Source organism: Hippopotamus amphibius, chromosome 7 (assembly GCF_030028045.1).
Source record: "Hippopotamus amphibius kiboko isolate mHipAmp2 chromosome 7, mHipAmp2.hap2, whole genome shotgun sequence".
Classification (NCBI taxonomy): Eukaryota; Metazoa; Chordata; class Mammalia; order Artiodactyla; family Hippopotamidae; genus Hippopotamus; species Hippopotamus amphibius.
Genome location: NC_080192.1, coordinates 87850611 through 87869084, shown reverse-complemented (window position 1 = coordinate 87869084; position 18474 = coordinate 87850611). Strand labels below are relative to the sequence as shown.

The window sequence follows — 18474 nt, the reverse complement described above, 5'->3', positions numbered from 1 at the left end:
CAGGCTGAAGTTTGTGACTGTACTCACGTAAACTCCCATCTCCTTTTCTACAGCTGCCTTGGAAGGCAAATATGGAAAATTTGCAAATTTATCAGAACATGATGATCAGCTCCTAGATGAGATTCTTTTGCAGGGGAGAGGGGAAGAATGGCTAGTAGTTTTCTCAAAGTTGATACCTTTGGTCAATGATTTGTTTTGATTCATCTTATGAAAAAGTTTCTAACGCATATTAAGATGCTCTGCATCTAAACTTGGATCTCTTTCTTAAGAATCTTGGGGATTTAGAAAGGTTGTTATCTCTTTTTTTTTTTTTTTCTGATGTAGGTAGAGGATGCCTAGGGATGGGAGATGGACTAATTTTTGCCGAAGAGCCTTTCACCAAAGATTCTATAATAATACATAATCAAATCAGAGATTGAGTCTATTGGTGGCTATGCTTGCCAGTGGCCCTGGCCTATTCTCTAATCCTCTTAGAAGCATTTTTCCACATTACCTGACCCCCTCTGCCAGACTGTGAACTACTTAGATAACACAAAAACAATGACAACAACTAAAAATGTTAGAACTTTTTTATTATTATAATTCTATATCCCATGGCAGATACAGGTACTATACTTTCAGTTACTTTAATCTTAGATTTGTATTCTTATTCACCAACCAGATTGACCATCTTTGAAGGCAGGATCTAGGTCTGATAAATCATCATTTTATTGCAAACAGCACTTAGAGACACTTAAGAAACAACAGTTATATCTGGATTTGTTGAATTTTAAGCTGTTTGTAGGCAGAGGCATTTTAGCTTAAAGTTGGCCCAATTTATACCATGTGCCATATGCAATGTAGATTTATCCAAGGGTATTTGTAGAATAAATGAAAAAGTGTTGTGTATTAAGAGCTAGTTAAATTATTATTCATAGCTTATCTACTACCAAAAAGGACATAAGGTTGCCTGTGGTATTAAAACACATACAGACTGCAAAATAAGATGATTTAAAAAAGCAAAAGAAAATAAGAAAAAGTAGAAATAAGAAAGGTAACAGTAGAAATAATAAAAATATATTATGAATGTATATAGGAAATATAAATAATAGAATAATAGAAATACAATAAAATTTTAAAACAGATACAAGATAAATAGAAAAGAGATTAAATAATAGGTGAGAAAGAAAGATGAACTGGAAATCTGGGTAAATTTATCACTGTAATGGAGTATTAAACAGTTCTACTGGCTTCCTAGCTGCCAAACAAAAAGAGAAACACACTAAATTTCTAGTTTCAATAGGGTTTATCTGAACAGTCAAACATTTGCATGGTACTGAATTCTAGGAGAGAAATTTTTTTGCATGGTGGACAAAAACACATACAGGGTTTCTGACTTTGATTTTATTAAAGATTTGTAAAATTTTTTCCAAATGGATATTTCTTATGTCAGCATCAAAAGTCAAATGTATATGGTTTATTTTCACCATAAAACTTAACACTACCTGATAATTTATTGTTTATTTCTATAGTCATTTGTCTCTTTCCGTCAGCTTGCAAACAGACCGGGGACCTCATCTGTCTTGTTCAGCATTGTATCTCTGCCTCACGAAAGAACGCCTGGCAGAGAAGGTGCTCAATAAGTGCTTGCTGAATATATGAATAAATTGAAGTGGGTGAACTATTAGCCAATGGCTTTGCCTGCTTCTTATAATCATTTCTAGTTTATAGAAATAATGCTATTTAAGTAAATACATAAAGCTTTAAAAAGCTTAAATAAACAAAAGTTTAAATAAATAAAGCTATGTTAATGGCACAGAAAAAAATGCATATCTTCTTCTTTGGTATGGTAGGTAGGCATTCAACTAATTAATTAATAGCTGGCTGAGTTGCGTGAAATTGCTGTTTTCGTTGAGCACTGGTGGTTTTACATGGTTCAACCTAATATAATAGCTTTAGTAAGTTATTCAGGTTAAACATCAAGAGTGAGTAAGATCAATTTTGATTGATATTATTAGAATGTAGGCTTCCTGAAAATAGTGATTTGGCTTAGCTTGTTTACTGCTGAATCCTTACTGTCTGGCATATAGCAAGTATTCAATAATGCTTTGTTGAATTAATGGATGTTCTACTCCTTGAGTTATTTCAAGGAAATGCTTCATTCACAAAGTAACACAAAGCTCAAATGGCAAGAGTAAAAAGACTGATGATCAAGCTTCAATCAGTTTTTATAATTCTGGGGATATATGCAGTCTCTAAATTCTTGTATAAGCATGGCAAAGTCAGAATGTGTTGCCCCTATATAGTCTCTATTATGTTGGACCAAACAGATTGGTACCTTTCTGATCTTGACAAACACTGTCTAGATATGAGCATAGTCATAAAATCTGCAAAAGTCAGTTTTTTTGTAAGCAAATGTATTTATTTGGTTTTAAATCTATTATGATTTTTGGGAAAATTTATGGTTCCTTTTCCTCTTATCACTTATTAAAAACTCAATTTCAGTTTGTTTTCTGAAGATGAAAGAAGCACGGGTCTTCATTATTTCACTTGCTTACTTTCTATTCGATATCGGCAGTGCCTCCATACTTGCCTTCCCCCTCCACCTTGCTCATCTACTTAATCCTTAGCATGCTTCTTCCTGACCTTATTCTTTGATGAACTTTTCCTACTTGGATTCCAAGCCTTTCATCATAAAGTAACCTCTTAGAACAGGTTTTCTAGGCACAAAGAATGGTTCAAAGTGCACACGGGAATTTATGTTTAGGTAACACAATTTGTTCTTCACTGGAGTCTAATAATCTAAAGAAGTCGTTAATTTAAGTGCCTTATATCAAAGAAGTAAGTACGACGATGACACACCTGCTGTCAAATGTGAACTGGGTTATTTCTCCAGTGGTAAGCATAGATATGAGCCAAATCCATTCCCACTGTTATTCATTTGAAATAAAGGTAGGCATTTGCAAGACGGTTAGAAGTGTTAAGAGGTTAGTTAATGAGATATATGTATAAGTTTGAGGATAGAGTTTTAATTTTAATTTTTCTAAGGAGGACAAATGACAAAGATGAGGTTTGAAACTACAACTTCAAAATCACTTGAGATAACTGGGTCTCAGGCAAATATACTTTACCTATATGGTGATGCTCCCTACAGAGAGATGCATAAATGTTTTGGTCATTGGGTGTAACAAACACTTGACTTAGCACTTCCTCAGTTCCACTCCTTTGCAACTTTATTCATTAAGCATAATCATGACTAACACAGCTATAGCTGAAATAAAATTTGACTTTTTATTTAACATTTAGCAAATGTAAAGCTTAAATAACTTTATACCTGATCAACATCAACATTAGACAACTATTTTTGTTTATTCCATTTTATCACCACCAAATCTATTAGCACTTGCATCCGTACCCATACCTTCTGCTTCTTCCTCTGTTATAATCAATGAACTATCCTTGCTCCTTCAATTGTGCACTAATCCTACTCCTTTTTGTCTACTAAAAAACACTGTTCCTGCAATTATCCCCTCTTTCTCTCTAGAATCAACTTTTCCCTCTTTATTAATCCCCTCACCACATAAACGTGTTGTATTAATCTCTCAATCTGATTAATATTAGGGCACAGGAAAGGGAAGAAGGGCATTGGAGCCACAGAAGGGATTTTAGCTATTTTGGGAAATTACACAATTTTATTTAACTGTATTTATATAAACAAGGGTGAAATGTCTGCCACTGTTGCCTTATGTAGACATTCTTTCTTCTTGCTCAATTCTCTGTGTGTGTGTGTGTGTGTGTGTGTGTGTGTGTGTGTGTGTTGGTTGGTGGGGGGGGGGACTGCTGGGGGATTATTTTCATAAAAAACATGCAACTCATCAATCTACTCTTGATTACCATTGGCACAATCTAGATTTATACCCACTACCCAGGGGTGAAATACCATTAAAAAAAGAAGGCCCACCATAGATCTTTCCTGGTTAACCCACTTCTATTTCTGGCTTCTGCTGAGATGGTTGAATGCATCAATGGGTCACATACAGAATCTCTTCAGCAAAGGTTGTCCAGGCACACTCTTCCCTTTTTCCCAGGAGCACACTTTCCTAATAGTAAATTTCCTAATTTTGGTATTCTTTTTGGAATGGAAATGTCTATCATGTGCCTGTCCCACCATAGTATTCTGGAAAGAGATAACTTATTTTCTAGGTTCACAGAGCCATAGATGGAGAGGAGTTTTGCCCCAGGATGGATCATACCCAGATTCCTACCCACATCTGATACAGATGACTTAGGTGGTGAAATTTGGGACTTTTGAGCTGACATTTAAATGCGATTTCAGACCTAGAGTAAACGTTGTAATGGGTTGAACTTTTGGAGATGTTGGAGTAGGGTGAATGTGTTTTGCATGTGGGATGGATTTGAATTTTTTAAAGCTGAAGGTAAAATTTAGTGGATTAAATGATGATCCCCCAAAAGATATGACCAGGTCCTAATCGCTAGTGTCTGTGAATGTGACCTTAACTGGAAAAAGGATCTTTGCAGATGTAACTTAGTTAAGGGTCTTAAGAAAACATCACTCCTGGATTAAACAGATGAGCCTTAAATCCAATGGCAATTATCCTTATGAGAGACAAAAGAGAAGACACGGGGAGAAGAAGAGAGGCCATGTTAACACAGAAGCAAAAATTGGAGTAATGCAAGCCACAAGCTAAGGAACCCCTGGAGCTACCAGAAGCTGCAAGAGGAAAGGATGGATTCTCCCCCATAGGCTTTGGAGAGAGCATGACCCTTCTGACATTTGATTTTGGAATTCTGGCTTCCAGAAATGTTAAAAAATAAAATTCTGTTGTTTTAAGCCAACAAGTTTGTGGTAATTTGTTATAGCAGCCACAGGAAACTAATAAGGCAACTAAGATAACATTTGGCAGATAAGGTAACTAAAGTTTAAAGAACTTAAGTGATTTCAGTTTGAAGAAAATGCATGAAACAGATGGTCTTTGCAACTGTTGCTTCAAGGTAGAGTGAAAAGGCACTGGAATGAAAATTAGGAGACTGGAGTTCTAGTTCTGGCTTTGGCTTTGGGACTCTGGACAAGTCCTAACTTCTCTGGGCATTAGTTGCCTCATTTGTAAAACTGAGAGTGCAGATGATGGGTACTGGTGAATATAGTTCAAAACTGGCTGATCAACTGAATCACATGGGAAGCTTACATAAAACTATAGATCCCCAGCCCTTATCACACTACCCCTGCCCAACCTGCTAACTCAAAATCACTGCAGCTCCGAAATCTATCTATCTTTTAGAAGTTCCCAGGTAATTAAAGCCCACCAAGTCTGGGAATCACAGGGCAAGATGATTATCAAATCCCTTCTAGTGCTAAATTTTGTACTGCATTAAAGACCTATTCCCATAGTTTTCAACACTTAAATATATGGATGGTGTGGACTGTGTGTATCTGTGAACATAAAGAGGCTGAATGTAAAAGCAAATATCTGGAAATTATTTATTCCAGGCTCGAGGCTCATGGAATTTGGGCCTAAAGTAACCCTTAATATCCTTTGTTCTGCATAACCAGTCACTGTCCCTAGACTGACTCCCTCTTGTCACATCTCATCATGTTCTATGAACAAAATGACTGTGTAAAGAATTTTCTCTCCACAAATGGAAAGCACATATGTGACACAACACAGGCCAAGTGAAACAGGTATTGTTCAAAGTGTCTGTATATAAGCTACTACTGCCAACGTGGATTTGTCACATCTGAGAAAAATATTCACAGAATCTTTTCCATCTTTCAGAAGTCGCACAGCTTTAAAAAAAGAAAATAAAACACATCTTCCTTCTTAGAAAAAAGGCCCAGTTTGACTAAGTATGGTTTTCTTGTTTGTTTGTTTTTAAACCCAGGCTTGAGTTATCTTCTTGGCTCTCAAGTTGAACATTGTTTTTTCTCATGAATTTAATGTCTAACTGCAATAGTAGGTATGGAAAAATTACATTTGTATTAGAGCCTAAATTTAATCATTAAAACTCGTTGATCCTGACTAACCCAATCTTAGCAGAATGAAAAATCACTATGAATCTCTGGTCATTAAGTCAACAAGGAAGGAAATGTATTTTTCTGATGTATACCATTTGCTGAATACCGTGTGTTAACAAGGCCTGTTAACACATAGAGCCTGAATTACGTGTCTGTCAGCTACAGAAGATCTTTATGGAGACAGGATTTGTGAATTCTGTAGAATTAGGAAGACCTAGAAAGATCAATGAAACATGGATGCCTCCTTATCTTGAGGAAGATCAAAGCAGGAGTTATTTCTTCTGTTCCATCCACCCCATATTCTAGGGCTGGGCTAGTCACCACAACCTACACAGTCACAGGACAGTATGAGGCTGATGGGGAGGAATCACATCGTCCCAGACAGCATTCTGATTCCTACAACTCCAGTCTCTTTGAAGACTCTCTGAAGAGTTGAAGTTAAATGGGCACAGAAATATCTCATTCAGGCAACTGAGACTCTTCCCACGGTTCTGTGTTAAGTTCTAAAAAATGGACATCCTCTGGGAATTTCTGTCCTGAGATTTTCAGGAGGAGGCTGGTTCACTCACTAGATTTCACCTTTAGAGTCTTTAAGTACTTTACAACTAAAATCCTACATTTGACTAGATTCTTATGCATTCTTTAAACCTAAATGGCCTAGTATTCTTTCAAGTATTTCTTATTAAGTTCTCAGACTACTAAGACAAAGAAGCAAGGAAATAAGGATGTTTTTCTTCTAGAAAGTTAAGTATGAACAGCATGGAAGCACCTCTTATCTCCCCTATTAGACTGTGAACTCTTTAAGGGAAGGGCTTATGTTTCTTCTATCCTGATATTACCAGCACTTAGACCAGGGCTTGATGCAGAGTAGGTATTCTACAAATGCTTGTTGAATAAGTGAATGAGTGAATATAATAATAATAATAATAATAATAATAGTATTTGAAGGCCCTAATATATACAGACTGAGACAGTAATTACTCCACTGAAAATTTTAAGCTTGGCTTTTCTTGTCACTGTGGCTATTAACGCTTCCCAACTATCCCCACCAACATTTTTTAAAAATTTTCAAACATACCGAAAAGTTGAAACAATTTAACAATGAAGAACTATATACTTATCCCCTAAATTTTACAATTTACATTTTACTATAGTTGTTTTATCATACACATATTCATCAATTATTCTGTTTTTTGGTAAAAGTAAGTTGCAGGCAATTTTATCATGCATATCAGAGTTTGATAATTGTTTACAATTCTACTTTTTTATGAGATAAAATTTACAAATAATGAAATGCACAAATCTTAAGTATACAGTTTAGATGAGTTGTGACAAATACATACACCTGTGTAACCACAATCCCCATTAAGATAGACTATTTCTGTCACTCAGTCCCTACCCCCCAGAGGCAACCACTGTTGATTTTTTTCCCGCCTTATCTTAGTATTGCTTGATCCATGACTACTGTAGATAGTCACCAGTTCTGAAATTTCACATAAACAACAGCATGCAATATGTTCACTCTTGCGTAAGATTTCTTTCATTCAGTATCATCTTTCGGAAACGCATCCATGTTGTATGTATCAGCAGTTGTTTCTTTTTACTGAAGAATGATATTCCATTGCATAAATACACTGCAGTTTATCCATTCTCCTATTGACGGACACTTGGGATGCTTCAAGCTTTTACAATTACGAATACAGCTGCTATGAACATTCTTTTTAAAATCTTTTTGTGGACATATGTTTTCATCTTGGATAAATACCTGAGGGGCCTGGAATTGCTGGGTTATAAGGTAGGTACTTGTTTACTTTCATAAGAAAGTACAAAACCACTCTCCAAAGTAAATATCATTTTACACTCTCATTCACAATGTAGGAGCATTCTGGCTGCTCTAATCGGCCCATTTTTTACTGAACAATTTAGCTCCAGCTAGTGTCACCCCAGTATGACTTTCCAGATTCCTTTGTCTTAGAAGGGTAACAGTGGCTGAGCTCCCCCTTAAGTTTATAACTAATAGAGTTTACAGATAATAATAAAGCAGTATCTTTAATTATACCTTAAAGAAATGTAGACATATGAAGGGAAGTTGAAGTGTGTGTACACATCCAAGGGGAATGCTGTGGTCCATGGAGACTGTCGGGCTTTCATTGATATCATAGGGTGAGGTGAGCCTGACTGGGGCATTACGAAAGAACGGCAATCGACTTTTGAAAATTCACTTTGGAGCAAGTCTGTAGGATAACAGAAGTCATACCCAGTTTTGATTATGCAAAGCAACAATTGTGAGCAGAGGGTCACTAGTACAACCTCTGTGAAGCTGGAAGAGATTGCTTTAAAATATGTTGCCACACAGATCAAGTTCAAAGATTCCCTTTCCCTACCTTATGGCCAATAATCTAGACAGGATTTCAAACACCGGTAAAGTGTAATGGGAAAGAATCTCATATAAAATGTGGGCTCCAGCAGATTTCAGAGAGAGGAGTGGGGGAAGTTAAAGAAAACAAAACAAAACAACCCAGCCATCCAGATAATTTGATAAGAGAACAGAGAAGATCTTGGCAATTTCATTGTAATAGCTGCAATTCTCAGTAACTTAATACTTGGGGGGATGGTGAGGTGAAGATATTCCCACATGCAAGAGCATATTCCAACAAATTTCCTATTAAAGACACTGTCCACCAAAACTGAAATCTTATTTTCTATCTCGTGATAATCTATAGATTTTTTTCTCCTAAATCACTGACTTAAAAATATGTTACTAAATTTATCCAGTTTAGAGACTACTGTAATTCTGCTTGACTCTGTATGTGTCTGCTGCACGACATCTGTGATACCATGAACCTCCTCTGTCTGTTCTTCAGAGAGATGGGAAGATGAATGAAGAGTTTATGTTGACAAGGACTATAAACTAAGCAGCTCCAAACACACTCCCCCAGGCTCCTAGAATACAAAGAAAAAAGTAATCACTCCAAATGACCCCCAACTATTTAGAATTTCATACCATCAAGTCAGATGAACCAAAATTGCTACCACCTGTAAAGATTCAAAGAAATACAAAAATCACTAAGAAGAAGAAGAAGTAAAAAAACACACACACACAAAAACGTGGCAGATGTGCTTGGAGGGAGGGAGAACAAGCAGAGGAAGAACAAGCCTGGAGCACCCCCTCCAGGGAACTTGTGATCACATCAGAAACTGAGAAGTTCTGCCAGATTCGAAAGTAATAAAACAACATGTTTTATCTATTCTTCTCACGATTTTAAGAAACGTTTGTTAAAATGTATAGATCTTTCAGGATCAAAGAAGTGAAGAGTGGAAAGAGTTTGAGTCTGTCTACTCAAAATCATAGACTTTTAGCTTTGGAAGGGACTTTGGGAATCATTTGGTATAATTTGCTACCCAATATAAAACATCCCTTATAAATGTGAATCTGTTTTCTGCTTGCATGCCTCAAGTTACAGGAAATGTCTGCTACGATTTTTGAGCTCTTTAGCTGTTGACAAGTTTTTCTCTAATATTGAGTAAATCTGCTTCCCTTTAACTTCCAATCATAGGTCCTAGTTAGCAAAACAGAAGTAAGTCTACTCATACTTTTCTACAAGTTAGGTCCTCATATATTTGAAACTGGATATCTTAAATCTCCTAAGTCTTCTCTTTTCCAGGTTGAAATATCCACAGTTATTTAAACAGGTTTTCCAGATCTCTTGATAACCTGATTAATTTTTTCTTCTAAATGCACTTTATCGGTGTCCTGCTTAAAATGTGATACTCCAAATCAAATGCAATGCCTTAGGTATGGGCTTATTATCATAGCTAACTGCCTCCAGTGACAACTGACAAGAAAAGTTAATTACTTGTTCACATTTACTCAAGAAGGTAGTGGCAGAGATAGAAAGAGGAAAGGGATCTCTTTATTCTCAGGTCAGAATTCTTTCCCTACATTACATTGAAAATAACCTGCTGGATAGAAAAAATAAACTTCTTCAACATGGATAACAGAGTTTTTGTGATGACAAAAGGAATGAATGGAAAACAATGACTCTCAGGATCAAGAACTTTCTTCTTCTAGGCCAGTGTAATTCCCTTACTTGGGTCTCCACTCCTGCCCACAAAGGAAAACAAATGTAGTCTTACTTAACCTCTCTGGATAAAGGTCTTAAAGGATCTGGTAGCAGAGGATCAAAGCATCTGAGTGAGCATCCCCTGGTCTTTGTTTAAGAGGTCCAGTGCAGCCCGAATGGGTTCCCTGCACCTCCCGACTGAAATCCCAACACCTACTTCCCTGACATTAAAGACAAATCATCGGACTGTAAGTTGGTACAGCCACTATGGAAAACAATTTGGAGGTTCCTTAAAAAACTACAAATAGAACTACCATATGATCCAGTAATCCCACTCCTGGGCATATACCCAAAGAAAACCATAATCCCAAAAGAAACTTGTACCATAATGTTTATTGCAGCACTCTTTACAATAGCCAGGACATGGAAGCAACCTAAATGCCCATCAACAAATGAATGGATACAGAAGATGTGGCATATATATACAATGGAATATTACTCAGCTATAAAAAGGGATGAGATGGAGCTATATGTAATGAGGTGGATAGAACTACAATCTGTCATACATAGTGAAGTAAGTCAGAAAGAGAAGGACAAATATTGTATGCTAACTCACATATATGGAATCTAAAAATGGTACTGATGAACTCAGTGACAAGAACAAGGAAGCAGATACAGAGAAGGGACTGGAGAACTCGAGGTATGGGAGGGGGCGGGGGGTGAAGGGGAAACTGAGAAGAAGCGAGAGAGTAGCACAGACATATATATACTACCAACTGTAAAATAGTCAGTGGGAAGTTGTTGTATAACAAAGGGAGTCCAACTCGAGGATGGAAGATGCCTTAGAGGACTGGGGCAGGGAGGGTGGGGGGGACTCGAGGGGGGGGGCGTCAAGGAAGGGAGGGAATATGGGGATATGTGTATAAAAACAGTTGATTGAACCTGGTGTACCCCCCAAAAAAAAAAAAAAAAAAAAAAAGACAAATCATCAAGAAATTCAAGACAATTAAAGATTGGCCTGGGTGGTTGTAGGTGAAGCCCTGGCATATAAGCTATACTCACCTTTTAATCAAAACTTTGAGTAAAAAAAATATATACATATATAGAAAAGGTGCAGAATGACGTGATATATATTACCTCTGGGGTAGTAGTTAAAATTAAGTTTGAAAGCCTGGGGTAAAATAGCATTCTGCTGCATACTGTTTGGGTTTTGGCTTATATGCTTTCTTTGTATCTTTCCCACCTCCCATAAGTTCTGAATTCATCCCTCAAAATACATATGGAATTAATTCAATATATAGTTACTGCAAATCAACAAGGCAAAAGGCATTGAGAATTGAAACTCACAAAAAAGAGAATGAGGCCTGCCTTAAAGGAACTCAGCAACTAATGTTAAAAAGACAAACATGCAGACAATGAACAAGTTATGCTGATATGAGAAAAAAATGGATGCATAAATATAAACACACCTATACTGAAGCTTTTCCTCTGAAAGCAAGATCCAAAGTTGAGGAATAATTTAAAATTGGGATTAATTTACATTTGACATGAGATTGAAAATTACATGAAAGCCTCAGAACACAAAAGATCCAGAAACTCCTCTTTTTCTATCAATGGAATACACTTGCCTTATAAAATTAACTGGCCTCTAGGATGAGCAGGTCTGTAGAACAGGCTTCCAGAGCCAGTTAGGAGGAGGATAGCAGCCAGTGCCAGACTTGGCCTGCATATCCCAGCAGGGTCAGTTCTGCAGTACTTTGACTCTGATATACCTGAACTTTCTATGACTGAAGATGGGCTGATGGAAAGGGAATATGCTCCATGGTCAAAAGTGATACTCAATCCTTGTTTGTTTGGGAGTGGGGCACTGCAGTGTTTGAAGCAGAATAGAAAAAGAACAACTGAGATAGGGCCAGGGCAAGCCATGTTGTGCTTCCGCTCCTGTCACTCGGTAGACTAGTAAGCAAAAAGCTATTATGCTGGACACAAGCCATTCTTATCCCTAAAGTGATGGATTTTACAAGCCAAATAACAAATAGAAACCAAATCTAGGAATGTTGAATTCACTGAGAAATCCAAAAGAGAAATATCAATTGTCAGTTGTTTCCCAAAGAGGTTAGGAGGAGAGAGGAATAAAGCAATTCTGTAAAATGCAATCCAAAAGCTCTCATTGTTTATTGCATGGTAAATCATAATGGCAGGAGTGGTCTTATCCTGTTATGCTAGAAAATGAGCTAGAAGAAGATAAAGTCACAGCCACAGCCACTAAATAAAGTAAATAAATACTTTATAAATACAGCAGAATGCCCAGATAATGCACAATCTTGCTGTTCTCAGCCACTCCTGCAAAGGGGAATTCTCTCTTTCAGGTTCTGCTGCAGGCACCACAATAAAGTATTCTGACAGACAGTCAGAATATTATGAAGATCATGAAAGCAATTTGCTTAGAACATCGCAGAGCTGACTGATGTTTGAATTTGGGGATAAAACATTTTATTTCCTTTTTCTGAACTAAGGAATGGGCCTATCCCCGAATGTATAAAAAAGAGAAAATGTACCAATAAAGAGACGATGACATATATAATCAACTGAACCATGTTAAACTGTCCTGCCTATAGAGCTGAGACTAACATTCTGTCTTTTGGACAGGAACAATGCTATAGACAGCCAGGGGAGCCAGAGTCTCTCATTTCTACACTCTATACTGACACTATCCCCACCTTTCCTCTCTTACTGTAAACACACACTGATGGTTTCACTTGGGTTCATCTCAACACATAAAAATCTCATGTACATCTAGGCAAGACAACTCAATGAGCCATTTTACTTCTAGGTATGCTTTTAGGTATAAACTCTCAATAAACACACATATGTTTGCACAAGGAAACAAATAAGAATGTTCCATGAAATGCTATTTGGAAGCAAAATAATAAAATGGAAACAATTGTAATGTTCATCAACAGCAAAATGGATAATAAAATGTGGCATAGTAATCAATGGAACATTATATCACAGATGAAAGGAACAAATTAGATCTCACTACTAGCATAAAGAAATTCTGAAAATACTACTGAATGAAAAAAATGTTGCAGAATGATATACAGCAAGATCTACATACATAAACTTAGAAAATATACAAAGCAACATTACATATAATACACAGATCCTCATGAATGGCTTAAAATATTAAAAAAAAACCTGAAAGGATAAATGCCAAATTCATGGCAGGAGTGGGCTTTCTTGGATATCAAGTAGGATGTTATCTATGTTACAATGTTTTGCTTCTTTTATTTATTTTCATTTAACTATTTTTCCTTTCTTTTTCAATTTCTTACCAATTGTATTAATTTTTAAATAAAAATAAAGATGAAACAAACAAAAATGCTAATTTTCAAGTCTGGATAGTGGGAATATAGTATTTGTTATATTTAAATTTCTTAAAAAAAAATAGATCTCAAAGGGGCCAATCACTTGACTGTATGCACTTTGAGGTATGGAAAAATGCATCTATGGGATGTAAGGAATTCTAAATATAGTAAAGACTTAGCACTGTTTAATGTTTTTCTCTGAAATGTAAAGGCAGAGAGTTCATGGCTATCTGAATGAACATTTGCTACTTCAAACACGGGCCAGCCATTCAGCTGTACTGGTTCTGGGCAAGGTCACTGGCAAGAGGAGGCAGAATAGCATAAAATTAAGTAGCTTTGGCATCAGAGAGATCTGGGCTCAATTCCCAGTTCAGCCATTAAGTGTGACTTTAGCTGCACTGCTTAACCTCTTTGAGCTTCAGTTTCCTCATCTATAAAATGGAAATAATAATTCTTATCTCACATAGTTTTTGGAAAACTTCCTGAGCTAATGTATGACTATACCTGCTTAGTTTTTGCTTAGCACATAGGAAATATTCAAAGAATGGTCAGTGAAAATGAAAGGGATGAGGAAGCATTTGTTGTTATATATGGGCTTTTTAAAGTTAACCATTCTTTTATTAATTCTACATACATGAAGAATATGAGAGGTTTCCATCATAATAGTGGGAGATATGAAGGCGTGAATAAGTAAATATAGCATGTGAAGAGGTGACCAGAGACAAGAAGCCTTCTAGATATGCCCCAACCCCCAATGCCCTCCCATCATCACTGAGAGTCACTATTCTAGTTTAGCAGAATCCAGGCCTGGGAATTTTAGGCTTCTAGAACAACAGAGGTGTAGCTGGTAGCAGCTCTGGATAACTGCTCCCTCTAGGAACCTGGATTCCAGAGATCACAGAAATGTGATACTTCCTGTTGGCAGCAGCTGAATCCCCTGGGTGGACAAAATTCTGGGGCATTGGAAGGTGATGGTGGCTGGTACTCTTCCTAACCAGCCTAGTGGTCTCAGGGGACCCCACCTGGAATCACAGGGAAGGAATCCCAAATGAAGGCCAACAGACTGTCCTAAGATACCTGTCCACTCCAAGTCTCGCTTCCCTCCTGAAAAGGGACAATACTCTACATCTCTTTCCTCCAAATATCAATAAAGGTTCAGAATAAGAAAACTAAAATAACTTGAGCTCTTCACACATATTAAATCACAAAATCTAAAGAAACCTTCAATGCAGTCTATCTGTCTACCTATCCTTCCTTTTCTACTTTCCCACCCACACTATCCAGAACACATCACAAGCCACTGTTGGAAAACATAATAAAATTGCTTTTCATAGCTGTTTACATTTCTCAACGACATTTTCTGTCAATGAATCCAACTTTACCCAAAAAGTATCAGTAGCAGGTGTCTATCTTCCTCTAGTTATTAATCTTCAAAAGTCACAATGATCAGAAAATGAATAAAACTGACTTTCTTGGTATTAAGTCTCACCTAAGTGGCTCCTTCCCTAGACAAATAGGTGGCAGGGCATTTCTAGGCTAATCTAAATATTTCTTGCTGAAATTTAAACCTCTGCTCTCTTAATCTTTGTGCGTACAGAATACTTTGGAAGGAAGAAACCAGCAACCCCAGCAATGGTTTTCAGTAGTTCTCAAGCACAAGATTGCTTGAGCAATACTCTCCAGATTCTCCTCTTAGTCCAGAGACAGTGCCTATCACTTCAGCAGCCAGGTTCTTTGACATGTTTCCTATTACGTTTAGAAAATGAGGAAACAGATGGTGGGAGGGATTAAGTGACATGACTGAGGCCTAGAGGAAGGGTTTTAAAACTCCTTCCCTTTCTTTTGTTGGGTTATGTTCTTTCTGCACACTGGCCTGCATACTCTCAAGAGTTTAAATTAAGTAGGCAAAGATCAAGGTGAATGCTGACTATTTGGGAGTAAGAGTTAAAATTCCAGCCTTTGAATATCTTGCCTATAACTGAATCTTTGAGTAAGTCTGGCTACATTAATCAGTATCTCCTGAGGAGGGTACCTTGAGAGTCAAGAGTTGGTTTGTCAGCATGGTACTGGCACAAAAACAGAAATATAGATCAATGGAACAGGATAGAAAGCCCAGAGATAAACTATGGTCAACTAACCTGACAAAGGAGGCAAGGATATACAATGGAGAAAAGGCAGCCTCTTCAATAAGTGGTGCTGGGAAAACTGGACAGCTACATGGAAAAGAATGAAATTAGAACACTCCTTAACACCGTACATAAAAATAAACTCAAAATGGATTAAAGACTAATTGTAAGGCCAGACACTGTAAAACTCCTAGAGGAAAACAAAGGAAGAACGCTCTTCGATGTAAATAACAGCAAGATCTTTTTTGATCCACTCCCTAGAGTAATGGAAATAAAAACAAAAATAAATAAGTGGGAACTAATGAAACTTCAAAGCTTCTGCACAGCAAAGGAAATGATAAGCAAGACGAAAAGACAACCCTCAGAATGGGAGAAAATATTTGCAAAGGAATCAACAGACAAAGGATTAATCTCCAAAATATTTAAACAGTTCATCCAGCTCAATATCAAAAAAACAAACAACCCAATCCAAAAATGGGCAGAAGACCTAAATAGGCATTTCTCCAAAGAAGACATACGGATGGCTAAGAGGCACATGAAAAGCTGCTCAACATCACTAATTATTAGAGAAATGCAAATCAAAACTACAATGAAGTATCACCTCATACCAGTTAGAATGGGCATCATCCTACAAACAGCAAATGCTGGAGAGGGTGTGGAGAAAAGGGTACGCTCTTGCACTGTTGGTCAGAATGTAAATGGATACAGTCACTATGGAGAACAGTATGGAGGTTCCTTGCAAAACTAAAAATAGAGTTACCATATGACCCAGCAATCCCAATGCTGGGCGTATACCCAGAGAACACCATCATTCAAAAAGACACATGCACTCCAATGTTCATTGCAGCACTATTTACAATAGTCAGGACATGGAAGCAACCTAAATGTCCATCAACAGATGAATGGATAAAAAAGATGTGGTACATATATACAAAGGAATATTACTCAGGTGTAAAAAGCAATGAAACTGGGACATTTGTAGAGACATGGATGGACCTAGAGACTGTCATACAGAGTGAAGTGAGTCAGAAAGAGAAAAACAAATACCGTATATTAACACATATATGGGGAATATAGAAAAATGGTACAAATCAACTGGTTTGCAAGGCAGAAATAGAGACACAGATGTAGAGAACAAACATATGGACACCAAGTGGGGAAAGCGAGGAGGGTTGGGGGGGAATGAATTGGGAGATTGGGATACCAAATTGTATACTCTAAATATATGCAGTTTATTGTATGTTAACTGTATCTCCATAAAAGTTGTTAAAAAAAAGGGTGCATATATATGTATAACTGAATCACTTTGCTGTACAGCAGAAGTTAACAGAACATTGTAAATCCACTATACTCTTTTTCAAAAAAAAGAGTTGGTTTGTCAAAAGAAGTTTTTCACAACAGAGAAGCATATTCTATCAAAGGAGAGGGTGAAGGAAGGAGTGAGTGAGAGAAGGCGAGAGAGGTAGAGAGAGACTGAGGGAGGAAAGGAGGGAGGGACAGAAAAAGGTAGGGAGAGGGGCAGAGGGAAGGAAGGAGAGAATGCCACTCTACTCCCATTTTAGGGGGGAAACTCCACTTATGTTGCTGGTGCTATTTAACATAAAGTGGTCTGTGTATCTGAGGAAAAGCTTCATTTTCATCTTGATAAATACTTCTGGGTTGGCACATATACTGCAACAGATTACAGTTTAAGATCAAAACTGCACCTGCAATTCACAATGACCTATTTTTTGCCCCAGTCCCCCAAAGTTGCTCTGTAGCAAAGCCAAGTCAAAACAATGCTCAACAAAAGACTGCAAGTTCCTGGCAATTTCCCTTCTACTCCACATGCTGCCAAGGTCACATAGAGGTGAAGCTGAACTCTCCATTTGGCCTTTTTTGCTTTTTCCTCCCCATTTCCCCTCCCTCTACTTACGTACATACTGATATGGTTTATAGCCTGTACCTCAATAGCATTATCACCCTGGATTTCTATCAGACCTGGGGTCAGGGGAAGCAGACTGGACGGGTGTGGCAAGGTCCTGCCGCCTTATCAGGGAGGTAGGGACGGGAATCCACCTGGTGTGCTTCTGGCTGTGAAGTGTGGTGAGGTGAGCCAGGGTGCCGGGGGGTCACTAGGAGTTCACTTTGAATAAGTGCCCAATGTTTGCAAGACTTAGTTCATCAACTCTTCTAATTTGCAAAGATGTATTTCCTGTTGGGTTTCTTCCTCCCTGTCATCTAGGCAAAAGAATCCAGTATGCAGCTTGTTTGGTGTGTACAGGAAACACCCCCCTCCTGAATTAAATCCAATTACGGTAATTCATTCAGAAAATCCGTGCGATCACTGGCACAAGTTAAACTGCCCAGGGTGGCAGAGTTGGGTGTTTAGCCAGGATATCTGTCAAGGATACCTGGGTGCTTTCCTCAGCACTGCATTGACCTGTACCTGAACCTTCCCAACATCATTTCACAAACTATATAACCTTGGCGTGCCTTGGTTTACTCTCCTATAAAATGGCAGTTCTCACTATTTATTCCTAAACTGCTTCTATTACCTGCTTAGACAGCCCTGGCGAGTAGACAAACTAAGTCTCAGAGACAGAAAAAGAAACACAAGATCATTGGCTGATGGGGAAGCCCTATGGCTGGCCCTGAATAGGAAGTTAGTGGCATTGTTCTTTTATGTTAATTTTGGATAGAACTGGCCACTGTTTGGGGTCTTACTAGAGAATAATTACAATGCAGGTGAGAATATTGACTAATTCCCTCCTGTTAAGGTCTTGGCCGAAAATACTGCAAAATACTAAGGAATAATGTTCATTTTCTGAAGCTCACATTGAATTAAAGAGAAGGTAAAAGATGAGACTAAAGATTCTACCCTTCTAGTTACAGTCAAATTGTCCTTACACCTATCTGACTTA

The 18474-nt window shown here is 37.5% G+C and overlaps 1 protein-coding gene across 10 annotated transcripts in view; it reads right to left on the bottom strand.

Moving 5' to 3' along the window:
- EXOC6B (exocyst complex component 6B) overlaps nt 1-18474 on the bottom strand; it is a 648544-nt gene that overhangs the window by 78834 nt on the left and 551236 nt on the right. For 2 of the 10 annotated variants that reach the window (XM_057743620.1, XM_057743624.1), the window contains one exon: nt 3287-8956. The exons of the other annotated variants lie outside the window; for them this stretch is intronic. In XM_057743620.1, coding sequence (XP_057599603.1) covers nt 8918-8956 — 39 coding nt within the window. In that variant the 3' untranslated portion in view covers nt 3287-8917. Of the gene's footprint in view, nt 1-3286; nt 8957-18474 lie in introns of those variants that run through there. 10 annotated transcript variants of the gene reach the window in all.